Source organism: Eulemur rufifrons, chromosome 24 (genome assembly GCF_041146395.1).
Source record: "Eulemur rufifrons isolate Redbay chromosome 24, OSU_ERuf_1, whole genome shotgun sequence".
NCBI classification, from domain to species: Eukaryota; Metazoa; Chordata; class Mammalia; order Primates; family Lemuridae; genus Eulemur; species Eulemur rufifrons.
Window position 1 is genome coordinate 4,768,526 of NC_091006.1, and position 21,440 is coordinate 4,789,965.

General features: G+C 59.6%; 2 protein-coding genes across 8 annotated transcripts; one reads left to right on the forward strand and one right to left on the reverse strand.

Moving 5' to 3' along the window:
• The first annotated feature begins 485 nt into the window (after positions 1-485).
• ARHGAP33 (Rho GTPase activating protein 33) lies at positions 486-13,490 on the forward strand. Of its 3 annotated transcripts, none has more exons than XM_069457263.1 (21): positions 486-589; positions 2,677-2,774; positions 2,863-2,947; positions 3,322-3,402; positions 3,508-3,645; positions 4,074-4,166; positions 4,729-4,851; positions 4,936-5,013; positions 5,099-5,165; positions 5,248-5,307; positions 5,399-5,551; positions 5,634-5,736; positions 6,840-6,984; positions 7,065-7,147; positions 7,233-7,340; positions 8,707-8,852; positions 9,488-9,641; positions 9,727-9,872; positions 9,962-10,036; positions 11,076-11,750; positions 11,840-13,490. In XM_069457263.1, exons 1-21 carry the CDS (start codon positions 584-586, stop codon positions 13,096-13,098), a joined length of 3,876 nt encoding a protein of 1,291 aa, XP_069313364.1. In that variant the 5' UTR covers positions 486-583; the 3' UTR covers positions 13,099-13,490. The 3 variants fall into 3 exon arrangements, with proteins under 3 accessions (XP_069313364.1, XP_069313365.1, XP_069313366.1); XM_069457264.1 differs by having other exon boundaries at positions 11,559-11,750; XM_069457265.1 differs by lacking the exon at positions 2,677-2,774 and having other exon boundaries at positions 11,840-12,231; positions 12,316-13,490.
• A 69-nt stretch (positions 13,491-13,559) lies between these two features.
• LOC138374300 (inactive serine/threonine-protein kinase TEX14-like) lies at positions 13,560-20,646 on the reverse strand. 5 transcript variants are annotated; one of them, XM_069457013.1, is made up of 16 exons: positions 20,121-20,446; positions 19,755-19,974; positions 17,508-17,622; positions 17,026-17,191; positions 16,798-16,946; positions 16,654-16,714; positions 16,455-16,579; positions 16,268-16,360; positions 15,498-15,833; positions 15,263-15,420; positions 14,993-15,186; positions 14,835-14,907; positions 14,657-14,745; positions 14,389-14,568; positions 13,830-13,879; positions 13,560-13,740 (listed from the first exon to the last, which is right to left on the reverse strand). In XM_069457013.1, exons 2-16 carry the CDS (start codon positions 19,885-19,887, stop codon positions 13,578-13,580), a joined length of 2,085 nt encoding a protein of 694 aa, XP_069313114.1. In that variant the 5' UTR covers positions 19,888-19,974; positions 20,121-20,446; the 3' UTR covers positions 13,560-13,577. The 5 variants fall into 5 exon arrangements, with proteins under 5 accessions (XP_069313114.1, XP_069313115.1, XP_069313113.1 ...); XM_069457014.1 differs by lacking the exon at positions 13,560-13,740 and adding an exon at positions 14,070-14,226 and having other exon boundaries at positions 13,806-13,879; XM_069457012.1 differs by lacking the exons at positions 13,560-13,740; positions 20,121-20,446 and adding an exon at positions 20,612-20,646 and having other exon boundaries at positions 13,828-14,226.
• Positions 20,647-21,440: the final 794 nt, after the last annotated feature.

The following is a 21,440-nucleotide window of genomic DNA, read 5'->3' on the forward strand; positions in this document are numbered from 1 at the left end:
CGGATTCTGTAGGTAGGGACAGGATCAGAAATAAGGTGAGACTAGAAGACAGGGACTTTGAAAAGCTGCTTGAGGAATAGAGCAAAGCCCCAAGGCCGTGGGAGAAACCAATTAAGAATGTCAGAGGAGCGGTCACTGAGAGTGAACTAAGGGAATGGTCCATTGCTCAGTGTTAGGAGTGTTGGAGGCAAAGCATAAAGAACCCGGGGGTGTGTCTCAGGAAGGGAATGACAGCCAATGAAAAGCAGGCATGGGCGTGGCGCTGTCAAACTTCAGGGGGCGGGACCGAAGAGACAGCCAGGGATGGGGCCCAAGGAGAAGCCAATAAAAAGCCGCCAGGTGGGCGGGGCGTCCTCCTACGGCCAAGGGTGGAGCCAATGAGAAGCGGCGCCGCGTCCCCGATACTCTCCACCCCCGTGGGGCGCGCGCCGGAGCCGCGGGCAGCCGTTAGGGGCGGGGCCTGCAGCCGCCCGCGCGCGGCTCGCGCCCTCCCCTTTGTGTCGCCATGGCGGCGGCGGCGGCGACGACGAGGATGTTGAGCGAGGGTTCGAACGCGGCCGGGGCCTGAGGAGGCTACGCGACCATGGTGGTGAGGGACCCATGCGGCCGTCAGTCCGTCTGTCCGCGTGTCAGTCTGTCCGCGCGCGGCCCCGCCCCGCGCGCCCCGCCCCCGGCCCCGCCCGAGCTCAAGGCCTGTGCAGCCCCCTCACCCTTCGTCGCGGTCCTTGTACCCTGGCCGGGTCCTGGGTCGGAGCCCATACGTCGACCCCGCCCCCTCAGCGTGCATCCCCTTCCACGCCCTGAATGGGGATGACAGTGGCCGAGGACCCGGGCTTGGGAGAAGGCGGGGCTGGTCCAGGGAAAGACCCGCGCCACCCGAGTGGCCCCCCAGGGGCCTGCTGGGGCTCCCTGAGTCCTTCACCAGCCCGCATCCCAGCGCCTTCCTCGGCATCCTTATCTCAGCCCTCACCCCTCCCTGGTCTAGCCCCCTCCTCCTCTCAACAGCCCCTTTCTTATTCCTGAGCCCCACCCCCACCTGGCTCCATCCTCAGCCTGACCCTTTTCTTCTCCTGCTCCCTCGTTTTCACCCCATCCTAGTCCCTCTCAATCCCCCCGCCCCTGAGTCAGTCTGAACCTTTACCTCAATCTCTCCAGCCACTCCCCTCCTTACTCTACCCCAACAAATCAGCACTGTATCCCGCTTGATCCTTGGGTCCTCTCCATCTTCTTGTCCTCATCCCCCTCCCCCGCCATCTCCCTCTCCCACCATACTGCTCCCGCTCATTCATCCATTCATTCCCTCATTCCCTTACTTAATAGACATTCACTGAGACCGCCTCTGTGCAGGCTCCATGCTCCAGGCACAGAGAGAGTCAGATCCCATCCTGCCTTGGGGAGCTTCATGGGCTGGAGGGGAACAGACCCTGAGGGTGAGACCTAAGAGTGAACTTGGACTTGCAGGGATATAGAGGAGGGAGAAGCTAGAGCCCAGTCTGGTGAATCCTTGTCTGGCAGCTGGTTAATTTAATCATCAGATTTTACCCAGCCCCTGCTGTGTGACGAGGCTGGCCCCGGGAATTGGGGACCCAGAGAGGAATCAGGCACAATCCTATTTAGGAAGCTCACAGACTATGTACCCAGCTCTGTGCTGGACATGCTGGGGGTCTCAGCCTGGGGCCCTGCTTATGGGGAGATCACAGTTTCATGGGGGAAATGAACTTGTCACCAGACAGTGGCATCTCAGAGTGCTCAGGCCTGTGAACGGGGAAGCTCAGGCAGAGATGAGGAGCCTGAGACTGGGGAGCCTCAGGGGGATGGAGAGAGTCCAGAAGAGATACCTGGCACAGCCTGAAGGGTCAGGGAGAACTTCCTGGAGGGGGGCGCAAGTGAGCTGAGACCCGAGAGGTGAGGATGAATGAACATAGTGAAAGGGTGGGGACGCGTGCTTCAGGCCAAGGAAGGAGCCTTTGCAAAGGCCTAGAAGGAAATGAAAAGATGGTGTTTTCTTGGACTCTTAGAAGTTCAAGAGCTCTATGTTCTGATTATCAGCTAGAAAGAAAAGGAAAAAAGAAAAAAAAAAAAGTTCAAGAGCTCTGAGAGCGGGTGTTAGGGGGAGAGATGGGACCAGGGAGGTAAACAGAAACCAGCTCAGGGAAGCCTTGATCATCAGACCAGAGAATTCAGACTTCATCTTGTAGACAACAGGGAGCCATTGAAGGTCCAGGCTCTATGGAGAAACAAGGCCAAATTTGTGTTTTGTGAAAATGATTCTGCCTCTTGTGAAGAAGCTAGTTGGTGAGAAGGGAGAGGTTGGAAGCAGGAAGCTGATGAGATGGGAGCTGTGATTGTCCAGACAGCGGCAGGAGGTAGCTGTACTCTTCAGGGGCTACAGAATGGTTTTAAACAGGGAGAGATGGCACCAGAATGCTCTCTTTCTTGTCGCCTGCCTCGCCCTTGGCCCCTGCTCTTCCAGTCTCCCACCCCAGACCACACATGAAGAAGCAGGCCTATCCTCAGCCCAGCCCTCACCTCTCCCTGACCTACTCTCCTACTCCGTGCTCAGGGCCATGTGTGGAGCAACCGGGGCCTCTAGGCCCAGGCTGGCAGATAACAATGCTCTCGTTGTCTCTTTGCTCCCATCTCTGGGGGCCTCTGATTCTTTTCTCTGCTCCACAGGCTCGAAGCACTGACAGCCTGGATGGCCCCGGAGAGGGCTCAGTGCAGCCCTTGCCCCCCACTGGGGGGCCCAATGTGAAGGGGAAGCCTGGGAAGAGGTGAATGAGGGGTGAGGGAGGGAAAGATTCAGCTTGGCAGGGGGATGGGCCTTGAGGAGCCACTGGTAATGTGTCACCTGTCTCCCAGGCTCTCAGCTCCTCGAGGTCCCTTTCCCCGGCTGGCCGACTGTGCCCATTTCCACTACGAGAATGTTGACTTCGGCCACATTCAGGTATGGGGGCTTTGTACCCAGGCGGGAAGGTGAGATCCTGCCCACTCCTGCAACACTGTCAGATGCTTTACCCCGGAAACCTATCCCTGTGCCTGGCTGTTCACCCATCTGAGCAGTCAGCAGCAGCAGTTGCAGGGGCCAGGGCAGATGGGGAGAACTCATTCATCCATTTGTTCTTTTATTCATTCAACAACTTTTAGTTAGGTGTCTGCTCTATGCCAGAGTCCTGTACTCAGACCAACATAACACCAGCCCCGTTCCTGGGGGCACTCCAGGAGGGGGACCCAAACTCATCCTTAGCTAGTGCCAGCCTAGAAAAGTGAGGACTGGGACAAAAGTGAGGCTCTTACCTAGGCCTTTGTTTCCTTCTGCAGCTCCTGCTGTCTCCAGACCGTGAAGGTCCCAGCTTCTCTGGAGAGAATGAGCTGGTATTTGGCGTACAGGTGACGTGTCAGGTGAGGCTACCCCTGCCTCTCATCTAGCCTGAGTGACTGGCCACCATAGTCCTCAGCTCACTATAATGGGACCACTGCTCCTTTCCATCTCTCCTGCTCCCTTAGGGCCGTTCCTGGCCGGTTCTCCGTAGTTATGATGACTTCCGTTCCCTGGACGCTCACCTCCACCGGTGCATCTTTGACCGGAGGTTTTCCTGCCTTCCAGAGCTCCCTCCGCCCCCAGAGGGCGCTAGGGCTGCCCAGGTAACCTGCTTGTTGTCTCAGCCTCTGCCTCAGCCATCAGAGTGTCATCAGCAATGTGTGAGACCATCAAGGCAGAGACGATAGATAAATATTTAAACACTAGTATGGCCTAAGTCCCAACCAATCCGAATGGAGAAGCCTTAGAAATATAGCAGGGTTCTGCTACATTTAGCGTCCTTTAGTTTTAGGATCATCAGGAGGTCCTGGGGGTCCCATGGGAGGGTCAGCCTGCTGCTGGGTCACTCAGGAGCTTGGCACAGACTATTTGCCAGTTGGTATGCCAGCATTTCAGTACTAACGGCTAAGCAGCACCCAGGCATTCAGGCTGAATTTCAGCCCTGCCCAGAGACAAGCTAGGGCAGTGCGGGAGGGCAGTGGGCTGTCTCAGGGTCCACTCACAGGAGCCCACCTTGACAACCTGCCCCCAGATGCTGGTACCACTGCTGCTGCAGTACCTGGAGACCCTGTCAGGACTGGTGGACAGTAACCTCAACTGTGGGCCTGTGCTCACCTGGATGGAGGTGGGCCTGGGCAGGGCGCTTGGAGTTCAGAGTGGGCGAGAACTAGCCTGGGAGTGTGTGTGGGCCCAGAAAAGAAAGGAGCCAGAGTGGAGGAGGCACTGATGTTCTAGTGTCTGTGTGGGCGCATGCCTGTGAGGGAAGGTGGCGGGGGGCGGGGGATGGCGGTGTTAGCGGGTGTCGGGCTGTGGGGACATGAGGATTTAAAGGTGCATCGGTTAGAACTGGGTTTGGCTGTAACTCACAGAACACCTGGCTATGGAGGGACTTAAGCCAGAGGGTTTTTAGACAGCAAACATGCAGCGTCTGCTGTGGAGGATGAAGGTGCAGGGTGGATGGGAAGACTTGGGGGCAGGAGAGCCCTGGGACAGGTGAGGGGAAAGAAAGGGTTTGTTTTAGAGGGGGCAGGAATTTAGGTGTCTGACCAATACTCTGAGTGACAGAGGCTCTTAGGTGAGGGACAGGCAGTAGCTTCCCTGGGCGTGGAAGAGCCTTGTCCGCCTTTATTAACACTCCCCCGCCCCCCCCCCCCCGCCTCTCTTTGCACGTCCCGCTTCCCCTCCAGCTGGACAATCATGGCCGGCGACTACTTCTCAGTGAGGAAGCCTCACTCAACATCCCTGCCGTGGCTGCTGCCCACGTCGTCAAGCGGTACACAGCCCAGGCACCAGACGAGCTGTCCTTCGAGGTGAGGCTGTGGGGGAGCAGACTCTAGTGGGCTCCCCATTTCCTCTGCCCCTCTGACCCCCTCCTCCCACCTGCCCACTCCCAGGTGGGAGACATCGTCTCAGTGATCGACATGCCACCCACGGAGGATCGGAGCTGGTGGCGGGGCAAGCGAGGCTTCCAGGTGAGCCTGGCTTGGGGTGGACAGGCGGGGCTAGGGCACTGTGCCAACTAGGGTGGCCCAGCCACTGACCATGACCCTTCCTCAGGTCGGTTTCTTCCCCAGTGAGTGTGTGGAACTCTTCACTGAGCGGCCAGGTCCAGGCCTGAAGGCTGGTAAGTGCCATGCACAGCGTGGGAGGCCCTCCTGTTCCCCCTGCCTACCATCCATCCTTTCCACCCATTGTTCACCCCACAGATGCCGATGGTCCCCTCTGTGGCATCCCGACTCCCCAGGGCATCTCATCTCTGACCTCAGGTAATGGAAACAAGGGGTAAGGTCCTCGCACACCTGCCCCACCAGGCCTATGGCTGTGCTGACCCCGTGTGGCCTGTCTTCGCCCCCACAGCTGTGCCCCGGCCACGTGGGAAGCTGGCCGGCCTCCTCCGCACCTTCATGCGCTCCCGCCCTTCTCGGCAGCGGCTGCGGCAGCGCGGAATCCTGCGGCAGAGGGTGTTCGGCTGCGACCTTGGCGAGCACCTCAGCAACTCGGGCCAGGACGGTGAGGCCCGGCCCACCTGCGCACCCCACCCGCCCACCTAGGATGCGAGCTGCCCAGCCCTGACCTTGCGGCTCTCTCCCAGTGCCCCAGGTGCTGCGCTGCTGCTCAGAGTTTATCGAGGCCCACGGGGTGGTAGATGGAATCTACCGGCTCTCAGGCGTGTCTTCCAACATCCAGAGGCTGCGGTGAGGGCCCTCCACCAACCCCTTCTTTCCACAGCATCTCCTGGGCACCGTCTATCCCAGCTGTGTGCCACATGCCAGGGACACAGTTGTCGGGAATAGGAGGGCAGAGAGTGGGGGTGGACCAAGACCGGGGTCAGGGATGGCTTCCTTGGGGGAGGTGACACCCCCGCTAAGCCTGAAAGGTGAGAGCAGAGTTAGCATTCTAAGCGGAGGGATCAGCCTTCACTGAGCACGTGCCATGTGCCAAGCACTATTCTAGGCACTGGGGACACAGCAGTGAATGGGACAACCAGAGCCCCCTGCCCTCACGGGGCTCGCGCGCTAGAGGAAGAGACAAACAAGGGATGATAGTTTACTAGAAGATGGCAAGTGCTGCGAGAAAAATAGGTGGGGGAGGGAGGATCGCAGCAGTGAGCCAGGAAGGAGCTGCAGTTCTAAGCGTGGGCAGGGGCCACGTGGGAACCCTGGGAAAAGCTGTCACAGTTGGGGGAGCAGCCAGGGCGAAGGGGAAAGTGGCAGGAGATGATATCGGAGAAGTCATCAGGGCAGCACCTGCAAGGCCTTTTCATTAGGCCTGCGGCTTTCACTGAGTGAGGGAGGACCGTGGGAGGGCTCTGAGCCGGGAGGGGCAGTCTGGAGGTGGGAGGGAAGGAGGCAAGAGCGAGGGGCTGACAGGAGAGCGCGACGCCTGGGGGAGCAGTGCAAGGCGTGAGGCTGTGGTGGGCGGGAGCTTTCTCTGCGAGCAGGGGGGCCCCACCAGAGCGCTGTGAGCAGGGGAATGCTGGGATTTTATCCACATTGTCTAGTGACCTCTTAAAGCCAGGTGAATGTTACAACTTCATGGCAGGAGCATGGTCACACTCTGGAGTCAGGGTAGCTACAGGCAGAGCCGTCTCCCACCTGAGCCTCAGTGTCCTCTTCTCGTCTGTGCCACACGGGGTTGATGGGGAGTTCAGTAAGGTTCTGCCTCTGAAGAGCCCAGCACAGGACCTGGGGAAGAGGCTGCACCCATCTGTGGGCGCTGGAGGGTGGGACAGGAGGAACGTGGCTGGGTGAGCCAGCTCTGACCTGACTCTTCCTCCTCCTTGACACGGTGGTCTCAGGCATGAGTTTGACAGTGAGAGGATCCCTGAGCTGTCCGGCCCCGCCTTCCTGCAGGACATCCACAGCGTGTCCTCCCTCTGCAAGCTCTACTTCCGAGAGCTGCCGAACCCCTTGCTCACCTACCAGCTCTATGGGAAGTTCAGCGTGAGTCAGGGAGCTGGCAAGGGGCGAGGGCGCTGGCGTGCATCTAGTGCGGTCCTCATCATGCCTGTCCACAATCTCAGGAGGCCATGTCAGTGCCTGGGGAGGAGGAACGTCTGGTGCGGGTCCACGACGTCATCCAGCAGCTGCCCCCGCCACATTACAGGTAAACCGGGAGGGGCAAGCAAGGGCTGTGGTGGGGTTCCAAGGGAGGTAAGGCTCAGGTGTCCCCCTCTGCTCCCACCGTCCAGGACCCTGGAGTACCTGCTGAGGCACCTGGCTCGCATGGCGAGACACAGTGCCAATACCAGCATGCATGCCCGCAACCTGGCCATCGTCTGGGCACCCAACCTGCTACGGTAAGCTGGCCGCTCACCAGCCTGCACCCTCAGCTCCCTCCCACCGGGTGGGCCTCAGGTCTCCCCCCAGAACCTCCCCAGGAACCTGCCCAACTTTTGTTCTCTTGTTCATTCACTTAGTACATATTTGTCAAGTACCTCCCATGTGCCCAGCACTGGGGATGCAGAGTGAGGGACACATCCTCCTGGGGCCACATTCTCGTGGAGGAAATGGACAAGGAACCATCAACAAGAAAAACACAGCACAATAATGTCTGATGGTGATGAGCACCAAGGAGGAAGATAGGAAGCAGGGAGGGAGGTGCACAGGATCGTGGAGTTTGAAGTTTTTAGCTAGAGTGGCAGGGAAGGCTTCAGTACATCTTTCTACGGCCAGCAGCAGGGTACGCCCTAGGGGACTTGATGGTGACCAAGACAGGCATGTTCTCTGTCCTGGAGGAGTTCACATTCTTTCGGGGATACAGATACGTAAATAAGCAAAATAGGTGGTATGTCAGAGGGTGGGCATAAGAAGTATGGGGGAAAATAGAAAAGAAAGACCTGGGGTACACAGAACGAGGTTCACAATTGTAAATAAGGTGGATGGGGAGGACCACTGAGAAGGTACATTTGAGTGAAGACCTGCAGGGGTCGGGGAGGAACCCACGTGCACACGTGGGGAGGCGTGGCCAGTGCACGAGAACAGGGCTGAGTCAGTGCCTGGAGTGTCGAAGGAACCTCAGGGAGGCCCGTGTGGCTGGAACTGAATGAGCAGGTGGGTGAGTCTTGGAGAGGAGATGATGAGGTCATAGAGGTGATGGGGAACCAGACAGAGCAGTGACATGGGTCAAGCTGAGGACTTTGCTGTTACCTGGAGCGAGGTGCAGCCCGGGCAGGGCTCTGAGCCAGGAGGGCCCTGACCTGACTCAGGGGTTCCCAGGCCCCCTCTGGCTGCGGATGGGGAGCAGACCGTGGGGGCAGGGACAGAGCAGGAGACCAGGGAGGAGGCTGCTGGGGTATCCTGGCGGGAGGGGATGGAGGCTGGGCCAGGGTGGGGGCAGTGGAGGGGAGAAGAGTTTAGATTCTGGAGGGATTTTGGAGCTGAATCCCACGGTGTTTACTGACAGATTGAATGTAGGTGTGAAGGAAAGAGAAGGCTCTAGGACAGCCCCAGGGTGTTTGGCCTGAGCCACAGAAGAACTGCACTGACTACAGAGGGGAAGGTGGGGAGGGAGCAGATTCAGGGAAAGGCTGAGAACCTAGTTCCAGGTGTGGTCAGCTGGAGAAAGTCAGAGGTGTTGAATAGACAGTCGTTGCCTCCATTGGCTTCCCACTTGGCCTAGCTGGCCGGGGCTCAAGGCACCTGGCCTCCCCCTTCTCCCATCAGGTCCATGGAGCTGGAGTCGGTGGGGCTGGGCGGGGCGGCAGCCTTCCGGGAAGTTCGGGTGCAGTCAGTGGTGGTAGAATTTCTGCTTACCCATGTGGACGTCCTGTTCAGTGACACCTTCACCTCTGCTGGTCTTGACCCTGCAGGTATGCCCATCACACCCCCTGGCGTCCTGGCTATTGTCCCCTCGTTGTCAGGGCTGCAGTGGGAGGGCAGGTGGGCTCCCATCCCCGTCCCAGCCCCACTGAGGCTGGACTTCCCTCCCGACTCCTTGAGGACCCCGCCCCGCCTATCCCTCCCCGCGCCCCCCTCCTTCTCATTTCAGCTCCTACGCTCAGGATTCCCACTTCTCGGCCCGGACGCCGTTCTTCCTTCACCCCTTGTAGCTCCTGGGGGCGCTTGGGGCCATGGGTCCACCTGGGAGGAGGTGGGAGGTCCCCAGACTTGACCCCGCCCCGGCCCTGCCCAGACTCCCCGCCCTGCCCCGGACCCCAGCCCAGTCAGGATCAAGCACGTCGGAGGGCCCCCTGGCCCGAGGTAACAAGCCAGAGCCTCTGCCCTCCCTGGCTGCTGGGAGCCGCCTCCTCATCAGCTCGTTCCGCCTCACCTCTCCTCACCTGCCTGCTGCCCGCCCATTCCCGCCTGATCCACTCTGGCCCCCTGCCTTGCCAGCCCGGGTGGGCACGCTGCGGGGGCCGGGGCTTGGGCTGTAGCGCTTGGCTTTGCCTGTGGCCTTTGGTGGCCCCAGAGCTGACAGCTCCCTCCTTTCCAAACTCCCCAGGCCGCTGCCTCCTCCCCAGGCCCAAGTCCCTTGCGGGCAGCAGTCCCTCCACTCGCCTGCTGACACTGGAAGAAGCCCAGGCTCGCACCCAGGGCCGGCTGGGGACACCCACTGAGCCCACAGCTCCCAAGGCCCCGGCCTCACCTTCGGAAAGGTGAGTGGGGTGCTGGGGGATGGGAGAGGGCAGGCTGCAGGCCCTGGTTCCTCAGACTGCCTCCTGTTTCTCACCCACACCCCAGGAGGAAAGGGGAGAGAGGGGAGAAACAGCGCAAGCCAGGCGGTAGCAGCTGGAGGACATTCTTTGCACTGGGCCGGGGCCCCAGTGTCCCTCGAAAGAAGCCCCTGCCCTGGCTGGGAGGCACCCGCGCCCCACCACAACCCTCAGGTCAGTGGCCCTGCAGTTGGCTTGGCAGGGTGGAGGTGGTCTGTGGCGTGTCCTCCTTCCTCTCCTACCCCTCCTATGTTTCCTCGCAGGCAGCCGACCTGACACGGTCACACTGAGATCTGCCAAGAGTGAGGAGTCCCTGTCATCGCAGGCCAGCGGGGCTGGTGAGCACAGGGCGGGCCCTACTTGTGCTCAAGCAGAGCTGGGAGGAGCTGGGGCCCTGGTTTGGCTTTCAGATGTTGTACTTCATACTTGGGGTCCTGGGGTTTTTAAAAATTTTAATCTGGACTTTAGGTACAATGAGTTAGAGTATCACCTTTGGTTCATTACATACCACACACGGTTCATGCAGGGCCCTTTAAAGCAGTCTTTTATTTATTCATTCCTTTTGAAAATAATTTTAGATAATATTTATTATGAACACCCAGGAACCCCCTAGCCAGAACCAGAGGCGCCCCAATACCTTACCTGGGAGCTCCTCCCCTCGTCCAGCTGCTGTCTCCCCACCAGCGGCATCCCTGAATTTGATGTCCTCATTCCGTTGCTGGTAGGGTTTTATCAGCTACAGGTGTACGTGTAAATAACACAGCGCTCAGTTCTAGTCATTTCTGAAACTTTATTTAAAGGATATCGTTAAGAAAGGGGGTCTCACACTGTATGTGGAACCTGACCTTTCTACTCATCACTGCGTTACAAACTCCCATCCGCCCACATTGCTGACTGTAGCTCAGGCTTGTCCTTCTCCGCGGCTTCTGGTGTTCCGTGCACGGAGACCCCATGGGAGTGCTGATCCAGCCTCCGACGGGCGGGGGCTCTTACAGGAAATCCCTGCCATCCGCACACTCCTGGAGATAGCCCTGCCACACTCCCAGGAGTGAAGGTGCTGTCCTGTGGGCTATGCACAAGTTCAGCTGTGCAGGACTAGACCCAGTTGTTTTCCAAAAGTGGCTCTCCCGTTTGCCCCGATTCTGTTGGTCTCGGGCTCACAGCCTGTGGGCTGCCAGACTGCATTCTTGCTGTTGCCTCATCACCCACACACCTGAACAGCTCTTCCCTGATTCACAGCCGGCGTGGGCTCTCCAGGAAAGTGCCTCTTCATGTGATTTCCCCAACTTTCTGTTGAGCTGTGTGCCCTGTTCTCACTGATGTGTGCGTATGTGAAGTTCTTACCCAGACCCCTAACTGCCCCCACCTCCCTTCCAGGCCTCCAGAGGCTGCATAGGCTGCGGCGACCCCACTCCAGCAGTGATGCTTTCCCCGTGGGCCCAGCACCTGCCGGCTCCTGCGAGAGCCTGTCCTCCTCCTCCTCCTCTTCCTCATCCTCATCCTCAGCCTCCTCCTCATCCTCCTCATCCTCAGCAGCTGGGCTGGGGGCACTCTCCGGGTCCCCCTCGCACCGCACCTCAGCCTGGCTAGATGATGGCGATGAGCTGGACTTCAGCCCACCCCGCTGCCTGGAGGGACTCCGGGGGCTCGACTTTGATCCCCTTACCTTTCGCTGCAGCAGCCCCACCCCAGGGGATCCCGCACCTCCTGCGAGCCCGGCACCCCCTGCCCCTGCCTCTGCCTTCCCACCCAGGGCAACCCCACAGGCCCTCTCACCCCGTGAGCCCACCAGCCCTGCTTCACCCACTGCCCTGGACATCTCAGAGCCCCTTGCTGTATCAGTGCCACCTGCTGTCCTAGAACTGCTGGGGGCTGGGGGAGCACCTGCCTCAGTCTCCCCAACACCAGCTCTCAGCCCCGGCCCGAGCCTGCGTCCTCATCTCATCCCCCTGCTGCTGCGCGGAGCCGAGGCTCAGCTGAGTGACCACTGCCAACAGGAAATCTGCAGCAAGCTGGCAGTGCCTGGTCCCCGGGGAGCCCAGAGCCAGCATGGTGAGTCCTGCTCAGCCCACCCTGCACTCTCACAGACCCTGAGGCCGCCCAAGGACCCAGCTGAGCCCTTTCCATTCCCTTCTGTGTAGGTCCTGGTATGGATTCACCGTTGCTGCCCCCACCCCTGACCCTCCTGCGCCCTGGGGGTGCCCCACCCCCACCCCCCAAGAACCCAGCACGCCTCATGGCCCTGGCCCTGGCTGAGCGGGCTCAGCAGGTGGCCGAGCGACAGAGCCAACAGGAGCATGGGGGCACCCCACCTGCTCCCCACTCCCCTTTCCGCCGCTCACTGTCCCTGGAGGTGGGTGGGGAGCCCCTGGGGACCTCAGGGAGTGGGCCACCCCCCCACTCCCTAGCCCAGCAGGGTGCCTGGGCCCTGGGTCCCCCATCCTACCTACCGAGGCAGCAAAGTGATGGGAGCCTGATGAGGGGCCAGCGGCCCATGGGGACCTCAAGGAGGGGACTCAGAGGCCCTGCCCAGGTCAGTGCCCAGCTCAGGGCAGGTGGTGGGTGCAGGGATATGCCAGAGACAGCAGCCCAGTCCCCATGTTCTGTCCCCTCACAGGTTCCTACCCCTGGTTTCTCCCCAGCCCCTAGGGAGTGCCTGCCACCCTTCCTTGGGGTCCCCAAACCAGGCTTATACCCCATGGGCCCCCCATCCTTCCAGCCTGGCTCCCCAGCCCCAGTCTGGAGGAGCTCTCTGGGCCCTCCTGCACCACTCGACAGGGGAGAGAACCTGTACTATGAGATTGGGGCAGGTGAAGGGTCTCCCTATTCTGGCCCCACCCGGTCCTGGAGTCCCTTTCGCTCTATGCCCCCTGATAGGCTCAATGCCTCATATGGCATGGTTGGCCAATCGCCACCACTCCACAGGTCCCCCAACTTCCTGCTCAACTACCCACCACCCCCCTCCTGCTTCCCCCCTGACCACCTTGGCTACTCAGCCCCCCAGCACCCTGCCCGGCGCCCCACCCAGCCTGAGCCCCTCTATGTCAACCTATCCCTAGGGCCCAGGGGTCCCTCACCTGCCTCTTCCTCCTCCTCTTCTCCTCCTGCCCACCCCCGAAGCCGTTCAGATCCCGGCCCCCCAGCCCCCCGCCTCCCTCAGAAACAGCGGGCACCCTGGGGCCCCCGCACCCCTCACAGGGTGCCTGCGCCCTGGGGGCCTCCCGAGCCACTCCTGGTCTACAGGGCAGCCCCACCAGCCTATGGGAGGGGGGGCGAGCTCCACCGAGGGTCCTTGTACAGAAATGGAGGGCAAAGAGGGGAGGGGGCTGGTCCCCCACCCCCTTACCCGACTCCCAGCTGGTCCCTCCACTCTGAGGGCCAGACCCGAAGCTACTGCTGAGCTACAGCTGGGAGGCCCTTCCTCCCTCCCCTCCACCCTCACTGGGTCTTGCCCCAAACCAATCCCTTTTTTGTATTTTCTTGCATTCCTGACCCCTACCCTAAGTTTCTAACTTTGTAACTTGCTTCTCATGTGGGTCCCTAACCAATAATCATAGCTTCCCTGCCCTGGGCTGAGGGGTACACCCATCCCCCCACCACCCTCCATCCTGGGAGCCCTCGCACAAATCTGAGGGAGGGCTAGGCTGACACCTCGTCCTCCCTTTCCCTCCAGGAGCCCCAGCATGTCCTGACCTGTGCACAGGGGCTGGGGGGACAGCTCCTGCCCTTCTCTCCCCACATACCCCACTAAACCATCTGACAAAATTAATGAATAAAAATGGTGCAAATGTGGCCACTGGTGTCGTGCTGGGCTGGACTTAGTGACTGATTAAACAGACAGAAGGTGGCTTTATCATTTTATTTCCTTTGGGGCAGGCACTAGGTGGGGAGTTGCTCCTGGAAGGCTCTGCGGGACGGCATCTGCAGAGAGGGTGCCAAGGGCACCCAAGGAATTGGGTCAGCAGTGGGGCCGAGGCTGGGCTTGCCTCTGAGCTGGCATCTACTTTGAAGCTCTGCTGTGATCTCCTCCAGCAGATCCATCCTGGGGAGTAGCGGGGAATGGGTAGACCTAGGGTTACCTCAGGGATGAGGAAGGGGCCGGGGGTCCCCCACTAGGGCCCCATTTCTCACTTCTGAAGGCTGGAAAAGAGACTTCCTCCAGTCAGCTCAGTGCTGGGGGCCTGCAGGACAAAAAGGCTGGAGCTGTCACCTGGTAGCCAGGAAGCTCCAATGGGAGCTCCAGTGGGCCTGGGATGGGGCCCAGGATGGGCTCGGGGACCTCTGCTTAGCCTGCCCTCGTGGCCTTCCCTGCCAGCAGCCTCCCAGGGTGTGGGACGCCTCCGAGGGTCAGCAGGCAGGGGGTGGGCTCACAGGGCTGGGGGTCCAGCGGGGTAACCCTGTGTGTGTGCTGCTGCAGCCCCTGCAGAGTTTGGATCTTGGCTGAAAACTTCCTCTCAAACTGCGCCACAGAGCTCTGGATCCCCAGCAGGGAGGCTGAGTCCTGAAGGCTGGAGTGCAGGGCAGGGCCCTGGGGAAGCAGGGTTGGTCAGGGGTCACAGGTCAGGGGACAGTTGGGAGTCCTTCGGGGTCCCGGTTAGAGGGGAGGCAGCCAGGAACTTGGGTTGATGACTACTGGGGGGCAGGGATCCCAGGTTAGCAATGGTCCCGCAGGGCTCTGGGGTATCCATACTGTTGATCCGGGCTGCAGACAGCAGTGCAGGCCGACCCTGGCTGTGGGGCTGTGGCTGGGGCCGGGGCAAAGGCGGGGGCTGTGACTGGGGCTGCTGCCTAGAGTCAAGCTGCTGCCTGAGCTCCAGGCTGCGCCACTCTGGACCCTGCTGTGGCCCGTGACCTCAGGAATCTTCAGGGCCTGCAGAGAGTGATGGCAGAGAGTTGACATAGGTTGCCCAGGTGCCCACAGCTCTCTTGGTCCCCTACATCCCTGCCCTGGCTCCTACCTGGGATGGGATGGGGCCACGGGACATCACAGGCGGCACAGGCCTGGGTGTAGTCTTGGCTCTGGGGGCCACTTCATAGTATAGTTTCTCTATGGGGACAGACCAATTGGTTGGACTGAGGGAGGCACAGCTCAGCTGTGCCCAGCACCCACCATCATCCCCCTCCTTGCTCTCTAACCTGGTGGGGAGCCCTGGAGTGCAGAGGACAGTGTCGTCCACTTGGTCAGGGAGCTCACCTCAGGAGCTGAGTCCTATGGAAGGGAGGCTGAATATGGCGACATGGGCCCCACCTGGGGTTCCATGGCTCCATCCACCCCCTGATGACCTGTGCTGTACCTGGGCCACGGCCTCCCGTAGCTGATACCGAGTACTCTGCAGGCTGCCCCAGCGGTCAGCAGGCCTTAGGCCCAGCCCAGCCTGAATCAGGGCCTGGTAGGGGGCTGGTACCAGGGGGTCTAGGGCCGGGCTCTCACCTGCCTCCAGCTTGGCCTTCACCTCAGGCCCCTCTCTTCCAGCCCAGGGCAGCTCTCCTGTGAGGAAGCACGATTAGGGGACCCAAACAGGTGGGGCGCCTCAGTGGGGCAGGGTATAGAATCACTCACTGACCAGTGAAGACCTCCTGGGCCAGGATGCAGAAGCTGTAGAGGTCTGAGGTGGTGGCAGGCATGTCACCGCAGATCAGCTCAAGTGGCAGCCATGGATACAGTTCAGGGGGTGGGGGCAACCCTGGGCCTGGGCCTCCCCAGGGGTAGCCCTGCTGCCGCCTGTGGAGCCCAAGGAGACTGGTGAGCCCATGGCTGCTGGGCAGGGACGAGGGGCAGGCAGGGAGGCAGGCACTCACCTGGGCCACAGCCAGCGCTGGTGCAGCGAACGCCCGTGCTCCAGGCTGCCCACCTTAGCCAGCCCCGGCCGCACAAGCTGCACAGCGTGGGAGCTGAGGCCGCCGTGGGCACGGCAGCGGGCCTGCAGGAACAGCAGGGCCTCCAGCACCTGCAGCAGCAGCTGGCCCGGCAGCAGGCCTGGCACAGTCTGGGGCCCCTCTTCACGTGGTCCCCGAAGGTGCAGCATCACATGCAGGGAGCCCAGCCACACAGGCTCGAAGAGCAGGCACAGCCCTGACAGGTCCGCTGAGGGGCTCAGTGCCATCAGCAGCAGCAGGCTGGGGTGGTGCAGGGTACTGGACAGGAGGAGAGCAGGCCACTCACAAGCAGGCCCCAAACCACATAGGGTAGGAGCTGCTCCTGGGCACAGACCACCCACCGCGTGCCGGGGGGGGCAGACGATCCATACCAGCCTCCAAAGGAAAAACTGAGAGGCCAGGTCACAGAGCCCAGCAGTGGTAGAGCCAGCACCCACTTCATATCCCATCCGTTCCACCCCTCCCATGCCACCTCCTCTCTGGGGCCTACAGGACACTGCACACAGAACTGGGTGCCCACTTTCCAGTGGGGTGGGGATCACCCCAGCGGGAGGGCTCTATGCCAGGTGCTGGCCCCGAAGTGAAGACTCTAACCGTGGCTATTGCCATACTTCCTGGTCGTCTGTTTTATGAAACACTTGAGTTGGGAGGGCAGGCAGGAGACGGGCCAGGGGACCGGGCTTGGTGACTACCTGCAGTGCCGAAGGTCAGCCAGCAGCACATCAGGCTGGGCACCAGGGGCCCTCAGCTGCCGCACGGTCACGGGGTGGCCCCTCCACAGGAGGCTGGAGAATGGGGAGGGGGAGAAAGCACCGCTCTGAGACCAGGGGGGCTTTCCTCGTGAGGGGACTCTGCAAGGGCATAAGAGAGGGCTCTCACTTGGCCATGAGGGTGTGGGAGCTGCTCTCGTAGGTGCGGTCGGGTTCACCCTGGGCTGGCAGCAGCTCCTTGGGGTCCGCGAGGGGTATGCTCGTTACTAGCCCCAGTGGCCACAGGCTGCTCAGCTGGGGTGGGGGACAGACCATGAGGCACAAAGATGACAGGGGTAGTTCCCACTCCCCCAACCTCTCCCGCTTACCTGACCGAACCCCATGGCCGGGACCCTGGGGGATCTCCCGATCTGCTCTAGCCTCTGCGCCCTGGGTAAAGGGCAAGCTGAGGGTAAGTCTGGAGTAGGTGGGCATGGTGGGGGGTGGGGGGGCTTCAGGGTGTGGACAGTTACCTGTCTGCCTGCCACAGTGAGGACAGGGAGCCAGGTAGGCTGTTCCCAGATCTGGCCTGCAACTGGCCCAAAGATGCCATGAGTGCCAGCTCACTGCCATGCACTAATGCTGATATGCGGGCACGGCAGAGCTGTATCAGCTCCAGCACCTGGATGGGGGCAGGTGGGGTGAGGCCAGGTGGGGGTGCTGGCCCTGATGCTCCCACCCCCACCTGGGCCACTGCTCACCTCCCAGCTCTGCTTGGCACCACCCTGCTCGGCCCAGTCTCGTGCTGTGCGACCCTGCTGGTCATGCAGACGCAAGTCGCCCCCTGCCTGCAGCAGGTGCAGCATCACTGGGCCGCAGCCCGAGAAGGCGGCCGCGTGCACTGGTGTGCTGCCGTCAAGGCAGCGGCTGCGGTGGAAAAACGAGGGTCGGAACTGATTAGGAAAGGGATGGAACAGGCCCCCAAAGTGGCAAGATCGGGCCCTGAGGGAAGGGAGGAATCACTGTGAACCTGGGAGGTGGGAATCAGGATGGGAGGGGTCACCTGAGGACACAATGGGGTCTTTGAAGGGGCGGCGCAGAATGGGAGTGGTCACTGGGGAATGAGAAGGGGTTAATGGAGAGGACATGCAGGGTCACCAAGAATGGGAAAGGAGTCACGAGGGAGAGGCCTCAGGGGAAGAGAACCCTGGGAGCGTGGGGGCAACACCGCCTGTCCACTCACTGGTTCGGGTTGGCACCAAAGGCCAGCAGGAGCTGCACCGCAGAGGTGTGGCCCAGCAGTGCCGAGAGGAAGAGCCCCGTCTGCCCAGCAGAGTTCTCAGCATCTACCTGCACAACTGAGGGGTGGGGAGGCTTAGGACGGTCCCAGCTCCATCCTTCAGGGACAGGGGTCCTGACGGCCACTAAGGCAAACACCCTTGCCAATTCCCAGCCTCTACACTCTCTCCTGGACTGGGTGACCCTTGACCCCAGTTTCCATCTCTGTCCTGGAACCCCTACCCTCCAGCTGCTGAGGACTCTAACTCAGACTCTGTCTCAACACAGCGCCCCAGAAGTCACCATTAAGTCCACAGAGCTAGAACAAGGGGTGACATCTACCTGCCCTGCAAACAACCGTCCCCCATTCCAAAGGTGGCAAAATCACACAAAGGTCCCCAGGGGCCAAGAGGAAGAGGATGCATAGGGACTGTGGCTTACAGGAACCTTGTGCACTGTCCAGGCTAGTCAGCCTCCACCCAGTGCTAAACTCAGTGTGGTACACACAAGTCCCACACGGCCAGCATCCAATTCTTCAAGGAAGGCAAACTCTCTGAATTTTATCAGGAAATCTCTCAAATTTATTTCTGAACACTGCATCTAAGAGCTAAATCCAGGCAGCAACCCCCTCTGCACCCCCAACTCTATGCCTGTGCCCCTCTCCGCACCATCACCCTGCTCAGATTCCCCTCCCAACCACTCACCCTCTGCCCCAACCCCTGTATCTCCCCACCCATCATTCCCAAGTTCTTCTTCCTCCAGCCCCTATCCCAGGAAGGTCAAATGCGTGATGTCCTCATCCTTGCACTCCTGCACTCCTATGTCCTTGGCAGACATGGCTAATCAATCATGTACTTCATCCAAGACAGCTTGGTCTCTGCCATGAAATCCCTCCAAATGTAGTCCCTCAGGAACCTCTGAATACCATGTTCACTGCATCACATTGTATTCAGCCAATCATCTTTTTTTTTTTCCCTCGTCCTAAAGTCCAAAGGCATCACCGTCTTTTGCAATGGCACACTAACTGGCTTTCTGCACTCATCTTGCCCCAGGGAGGTCTCTTCTTAAAACACAAATCATTTTAAGGACTACATAGTCTTGTACAAGTTGTTCCCCAAAAAGAAAAAGAGAGCAAGGCTCATTTTGAATGACCTTGATTCCAAAACCAGATGAGAGCCAGAAAATAAGATTAGATATCAATTCCATTTACAATCATATATGCAAAACCCTAAATAAAATAAAATTGATGTTTCAACATAAGAAAATCTATCAATGTAACAAAATTCATTCATGTTGGAGTAAAGGACAAAAATCACGTTTAACTCAGTAGATACAGAAAAAGTGCTTGATAAAATTCAATACTTACTTATCATTAGGAAAAAAACACCTTAGAAAACTCAGATAGGAACTCTCTCACTTGCTAAAAATTATAAACCAAAAAAACAACAGCAAGCATGATACTTAATTCGAAAACAGACTAATTCCCCTTAATATCAAGAACAAGGAAATAGATGTCCTCCGACAACGTGGTTTAGGAGTTCTGGCCAATACCTTAAGTCAAGAAAAACAAATTAGAGTTTAAATACCGAAGGGCTGAAACCAAACTGCCACCATCTGCAAATAACAAAAAAAAAAAAAAAACCCTAAAAGAATCAACAATTATAACTATTAAGCAAGTTCAGAAAGTGGCTAGATATATAATCAACTTTAAAAAAATCAATGGAAATTGTTAATGTAATGTTATTTGTCATGTTAATTTCCTGCTTACAACGCCAATGGTTTCCCATCACACACACAACAAAATCCAACAAAATTCACACCCCTTCAGCCTCAGTCCTCTCCCTGAGTCCTGCCGCTACTCACACATGCGCAGTGCATCATGACTCCAGGGCCCTTCGCACAGGCTATTCCATCTTCCAAGAGTCTGTCCCTTCCCTCCTCCTTTTGCTTGACTGGCTCTTATACTGTGGGACGCAAGTATCACCCCCACTTGAACTGCCATCCTGTCTAACGTGTCTCACCCTCATCCTCAGCCTATTACATTTCATTCACAACGATCTAGAGGTCATGTTCACCCTCAAATCCCCATCATGGACCACAGAGCCTGGCACGCAGAAGGTTCCCAGGACAAAACTGCTGACTGGCCACACCCTCCATACTGCTCCTTAATCCTGCCCCTACGGGCGGGCGGTCCCAACAGCCAGGCCCTCACCTCTCCGCAGGAGCCTGGTCAGGCCCCAACCTGGGCCCCCAGCCACAGCCAGGCGATGCAGACGGCCCACCTGGGTGTCCGGATCCCGCACGGAGCCCAGCTCCACGGGGAAGCGAGAGGACAGCGAGGGCATCCGTGGGCTGCAGACTCAGTCAGTTCCTGGGCAGGGGCCAGCTAGGGGGGGTCTCATGAGGGCAGGAGGAAGTGAAGGGCCGGGCCTCTGGCAACAATAAAGCAGTAAAAACAGAGCTTGCTGGGAGTCGGGGGGGGGGGGGCAGTCTAGACGGAGAGGGGATTCAGGAGGGGTCTGATGGGACGGGAGGCCTCCAAATGAGGATTCGGGTGGGGCCTGGGAGAGCTACATACCCGCAGGTCAGGGGTCTAAGGCAGTCCGAGGGCTGGGAGGGGGCGTGCAAGGGTAGTAAAAAGCGCGGTGAGGATAGGATCCGAGCCTGGGAAAGGAGTCCGAGGGCGCAGGAGGCGGCTCTGAAGATTACCGGTTGGAGGAAGAGGGGCCTGTGGTTTAGGATCTGAGAGGGGCCCAAGGGAGGGCGCTCTAAGGACAGGATCCGAGGACTGGGAAAGGGGTCTGAGGAGGGACGTGTGGGGTCTGAGTCCAGCAGGAGGTCGGGGGACGAAAGGCAGAATCGAGGGTCTGCGGGGGTGGAGGCGGGGACTGGGGCCTAGGGGAGTGTCTGCCTGTTGCGGTGCGGCCTGCAGGCGGGGGGCAAGGGCTGAGGGAAACGGGGGTCTGAGGGCGGAGTCTGAGGGCGGGGGGAGGAGCCTGGTGGAGATCTGAAGGCCTCGAAAGCTCTAGTTCTCAGTCCAGACCTCTATCCTGGTGGCTTTGCACCTACCGTTGGACTCCATTGTGGTCTTCATGTGACTGTCACGTGACCCCTGCGCGCTAGGCAGTATGAGCGGGAATCCCAAGCACATGCGCATCAGTGACCTCCTGCCACGCTTGCGCAGTAGCCTTAGCCTCCCAGAGAGGTGTCCCCTTGGCCCGGGAGTGACCCCAGAGAAAAGTCAGTCGTGTTCGACCCAGAGCTGTGCGCTGCACCTTCCTCACTTCTTGCCGACCCACAGGACTTCTTTGCGACGCGGGCCCTACTTGATCCCTGTCCTTGGCTGTCTTCGTCCCATGCTTCTTACCCACCCCCGAAGAGTTTCCTCTCTGTAGCTGCTCCCGCCTCTCCCCTGAGCCCCAGGACTGGAAGTCCCTCTGGATGCCTATCCCTGGACGTCCCCTAGGACCTGTCACACCAAGCGGGTCCCACACTGGCCTCAAAACTGTGTTTTCTCCCTGTCCCCATCTAGGGTTGGCCCAACTGTCCCCCTTTGCAAACCAGAGCCCTGGGCCTCACCTCTCCACCTGGCCCGTCAGCCCCATAGCCCATCCTCTCAGCCACCTGACTGTCCTTTCTACCACCCCCCACCTGCCCTCCCCGCACCCCGGCCCTGTCCCAGCCTCCCCTGGGCTCCCAGCCTGTCTCCACTCTCTGGTCCCCCCTCTGCATGGCAGCCAGGGGGATCTTTCTGACCCTGTCCCTCCCCTGCCTGAAACCCTCCTGACTCCCTAGTGCCCCTGGGACAAAGTCCAAGCCCTGCAGTCTGGCATCATCTCGCCCTGCCCACCCTCCATCCTTGTCTGTCCACTCCCCAATCTGTGTCACACGCATTGTG